Source organism: Austrofundulus limnaeus, unplaced genomic scaffold, assembly GCF_001266775.1.
Source record: "Austrofundulus limnaeus strain Quisiro unplaced genomic scaffold, Austrofundulus_limnaeus-1.0 Scaffold157, whole genome shotgun sequence".
Lineage (NCBI taxonomy): Eukaryota > Metazoa > Chordata > Actinopteri > Cyprinodontiformes > Rivulidae > Austrofundulus > Austrofundulus limnaeus.
In genome coordinates this window covers 437,355-441,858 of record NW_013952559.1, presented here as the reverse complement: position 1 = coordinate 441,858, position 4,504 = coordinate 437,355, and the positions used below count along the sequence as shown (strand labels likewise).

Here is a 4,504-nt window from a genome sequence, read left to right as displayed (position 1 = left end):
TATTTATTGTGGCAAATAATGAAAAAAAAATCACACGTTTACGTGGATCAGATGAAGCTTCCATGCCTGGCTGGGTTGCCAGATTAGATATGGTGAACTGTTGTGCTGTTGCTTTAATATTATTGTATTTTGACCCAATTTGAACAAAATTCATATTTTTATATTTATTTGGCAACCCTGATGCCATACTCAGTATCTGTATGAGGACATTTGCATCCAAACTCGTGAACAGCCTGATGTTCCTACATGCTGAAAATGGTAGAGTAGCAAAGAGACTCAGATCACAGTGCACCAGCTCATTTTCTCCACTGTAACTGTACAGGTGTTGTGTCGTGTGTGAAACCATCCTCCTGCTGACATCATCACCAACAAACTCCTCCTTTCTATCTCCCTGTGGTATAAAGCTCCTGCTCTTTAGGCAGCATGCTACACCTGCAGCACAGCCTGACAGGTGTTTCACATCAACAACCAGACAACAAGGAGATGAATTCACAAAACATCTTTAACTCCACATTTTATTGACAATGAAACATCTATCTAATATCTAATAATAACTAATAAAATATAAATATTTTTAGTGTTTTAAGACTTGTCTGGTTTCTCTTTGCTCGTATTTATTCTTGGTGCAGTTATTGCTGTTTCCAGCAAAGCTTTGGAGCTCATTCTGTAACGATGAACACAGACAGTTTAAAAGTCCACAAGACTGAAAAYAGAAAGTATTTATGCTACACATGACAGTGGTTTCTGTGTGTGAAACAGAAGCAGCACTGTTACCCCATCRTTTATTTTCCGAACTTGTGTCAGCATGTTTGAGTAAAAAAATGTCTGTAATTTTTTTTTGTTTGTTTACGCAGAACTTTCACTTCCTTCTAAACTGGAATGACCAAAGCTTTTTTGCTTAGATCACAATTAATGTTTTTCTTTGAAAAGATCAGAATCAATTCTTATATATTATTTAACGAGAAACTACTGTTTGAAGAAAAGTCAGGCTGCTGCTTCAGTTCAGTGTTGCTTTGACTTTTGGACGTTTACACAGAGCTGGCTTTCAGTGAAACTGTATCATTGTTGTTGTGGTTCAGCTGTTTGTTTACATGTCACCAGTGATCAGAGTCTCTGACACTGAAACATTTTGAGTCCTGGTCTCAGAGGAACTTCTCAGGAACACCTCCTGCAGTGGTGTGAAATACTYTGTGATCACAGGGGACAGGTTTCTACATTATCAAACACAATAAACTGCAAATAGTCATCTTTTTATGCTATCCATCCATTTTCAGCATGTAGGAACAAACATTTTACCAAAGCTCCTCCTCTCTGCACACAGATGCAGCCCACTCTCCACCACATACTTATGACACCCCCACCAGGACACTTCTCCTTTGTATCTTCCTGGGGTAGAAACCATCCTCTGYATCACCAGCCTCCTAAAACTGCATCACATTCTGCAGCTTCACTCCAACAATCGACCGAACAAAGCAGGAGATTTTGTTGTGATCTGAAAGACTATTTCTATTTTCTTTTATCTCATGATTTGAATTTTCTCACCAAACAAARAGTCAACATGGCGAAGTGTTTGGAGATCCTGGGCATCGTCTTTGGAGTCATTGGATTAATTGCTGCAATAGTGACATGTGTTCTACCGATTTGGAAGGTGACGGCCTTCATCGGGGCCAACATCATCACTGCTCAGATCATCTGGGAGGGTCTGTGGATGAACTGTATCACCCAGAGCACAGGGCAGATGCAGTGCAAGATTTATGACTCCATGCTGGCTCTACCTCAGGACCTGCAGGCTGCCAGAGCCATGACAGTCATTTCAATYGTCCTGGGCATTCTGGGAGTCCTGATCTCCATYGTCGGAGCAAAGTGCATGAAGTGGGGAGCAGCCAGAGCTAAAGTGATGATCATCTCTGGGATCTTCTTCATCCTTGCTGGTATTTTGGTTCTCATCCCTGTCTGCTGGGTCGCTCACACCATCATTCGGGATTTTTACAATCCACTCCTGATCTACGCTCAGAGAAGGGAGATAGGAGTATCCCTCTACATCGGCTGGGCATCAGCTGCTCTGTTCCTGATTGGRGGGGTCTTGCTGTGCAGCCGCTGCCCACCAAAAGAGAAGTACAAACCACTACAGATGGTCTACACCAAGACAGATGGAGGTCACAATAATAGAGACAATGTTTAAACAGCACTGAAGTGATGAAGTAAAGAAGAAATGTTTTGTTCTTGTATGAATGTATTTTAAGTGTCTCGGTCTGGAACCACAGATTTAATTCAACATGAATATTAATAAATACTGATCTTCATGTTTTGTTTTTGGATGAAATGTTCATTTACAGCCTCTTCTTTAATTACAAAAGCTTTGTTTAATTTTTTTCTCTCCTTAACAATTTTCATCAGATGAAATCCGTAAAAATTGTTAAAAATGTTTCTAAAATAAAAATCATTCCAGTCTGAATCAAATAAAGAACATTTTATGTTTTCATGATAAAAGTACAGCACTTTTTTGTTGCAAAATCTATATTGAAATTTTTTAAATCACACTGTTTCATAGTTATTCTGTAAAATTTTTATATATGTGTCCACTTCTAATCAACAATGAGAATGATGATCATGTTAGTTTTGAATTTGTTGTTTTGTTGATAATGTTCATGCTTTGATGCAGAAACTGTAATCAAAAAACAGTAAAGTTAGAGTTAAAACAGTAAAACTTTACCAACATCCATTAAAACTAAAGAAGAAGTGAATAAAAACATTCTGTGTTAAAACACTACACAAGAAGAAACTGGTTATCTTTGTGCTGACATCAGAAACATGATGTAATGACCATTGACAGTGCTTGGTGTGATTTGTGGCGGCCATCTTGCTAGGTGCTACGTGTCACCAAACTGTTTCCATCTCAAAGCCACACATGAACACTGGGGCCCTGTTTCAGAAAGCAGGGGAAGTGCAAATCCTAAGTTTGCGTGTTCTCTCYGTGCATGCGTGGGTTCTCTCCGGGCACTCCGGCTTCCTCCCRCAGAACAAAAACATGACTGTTAAGTTAATTAATAACTCTAATTGACCCTAGGTGTGAGTGAGAGAGTGAATGGTTGTTTGTCCCATTTGTGTGTGTGGTCCTGTGATGAACTTGCGACCTGTCCAGGGTGTACCCCGCCCCTCGCACTGTGACTGCTGGATATGGGCACCAGTGATCCTAAATGGAAGAAACAGGTATCAGTAATGATAGATTGATGAAACTTTTAAATTCACACCTTTTCATGATTATTATGTGGAAAATGACTAWKTTTGGGTCTACATCCAATCACCAGTGAGAATGATGATCATGTTGGTACTGTATTTCTTGTTTGACAATGTTCATGCTTTGATGTACAGGGGTTAGACAATGAAACTGAAACTTCTGGTTTTAGACCATAACATCTCTTTCAGACAGCTTCCTCTTGCGTCCACAGTTAATCCTGTTAGATGTGGTTGGTCCTTCTTGGTGGTATGCTGACATTACCCTGGACACTGTGGCTCTTGATACATCACAAAGACTTGCTGTCTTGGTCACAGATGCACCAGCAAGACGTGCACCAACAATTTGTCCTCTTTTGAACTCTGGTATGTCGCTCATAATGTTGTGTGAATTGCAATACTTTGAGCAAAACTATGCTCTTATCCTGCTAATTGAACCTTCACACTCTGCTCTTACTGGTGCAATGTGCACTCAATGAAGATTGGTCACCAGGCTGGTCCAATTTAGCCAAGAAACCTCCCACACTAACATGACAGGTGTTTCAGTTTCATTGTTCAACCCCTGTAGATGAAATCAAATATGACTTTATTATGTTTTTATATTTAATCTTTATTTGCTGCCATGTCCATACCTACACACACATTCAATGGATACATATGCTCACTTTTATCCACTTGAATAATTGTAAACAATAAAAGTATAGACTTCTGTAAAATCATAATTCTCTTGCAGCAGCAACAGTAGGTCAATTGCTTTTTTTTCCCGGTCATTAATATTTCTAGTTCCATCGGAGAAAAATATGGACTTTGAGTCTTCTTTTTCTCTCTCTTCTCCACGGTGAATCCTGTTATCTGACTTACACTGATGAGGGCTTCTTTTATACTCGGGCTCCAACTTAACTCAGAGTAAAGTTGAGCGGGGAAGGACGATTCAGAGGGTCTGCCTTCTACCCAGGGCTGCTTTCTGGAATGGGATCCTGTGTTCGGTTCAAAAACCCTTATAAATAGGTTTATTTGTTAAAACCCTAGACAGGACTATTCTGTAAGATTTTAAACTTTTATAATGTAGACTTGTTTTCTTTCATAATTGCATCACTACCTTTGATTCATTATTGAACTGAAATCCAGGATAGGATTATGGAATGAGCTGGAGGATGATCTTAAAAATGCTAGATCTATTTATATATTTAAGAGACATAAAAGCTAGTTTTCTGAAGGTAAATGAAAGAGCAAAATGTGAAGTTATATAAATTGTTGTTTGAGTTGATGC

At 39.0% G+C, this 4,504-nt stretch overlaps 1 protein-coding gene across 1 annotated transcript; it reads left to right on the top strand.

Moving 5' to 3' along the window:
* The first annotated feature begins 1,422 nt into the window (after nt 1-1,422).
* On the top strand, nt 1,423-2,303 carry LOC106523482 (claudin-3). The gene has a single exon (XM_014016901.1). It carries the CDS (start codon nt 1,559-1,561, stop codon nt 2,180-2,182), a length of 624 nt encoding a protein of 207 aa, XP_013872355.1. The 5' UTR covers nt 1,423-1,558; the 3' UTR covers nt 2,183-2,303.
* The last annotated feature ends 2,201 nt before the right edge of the window (nt 2,304-4,504 follow it).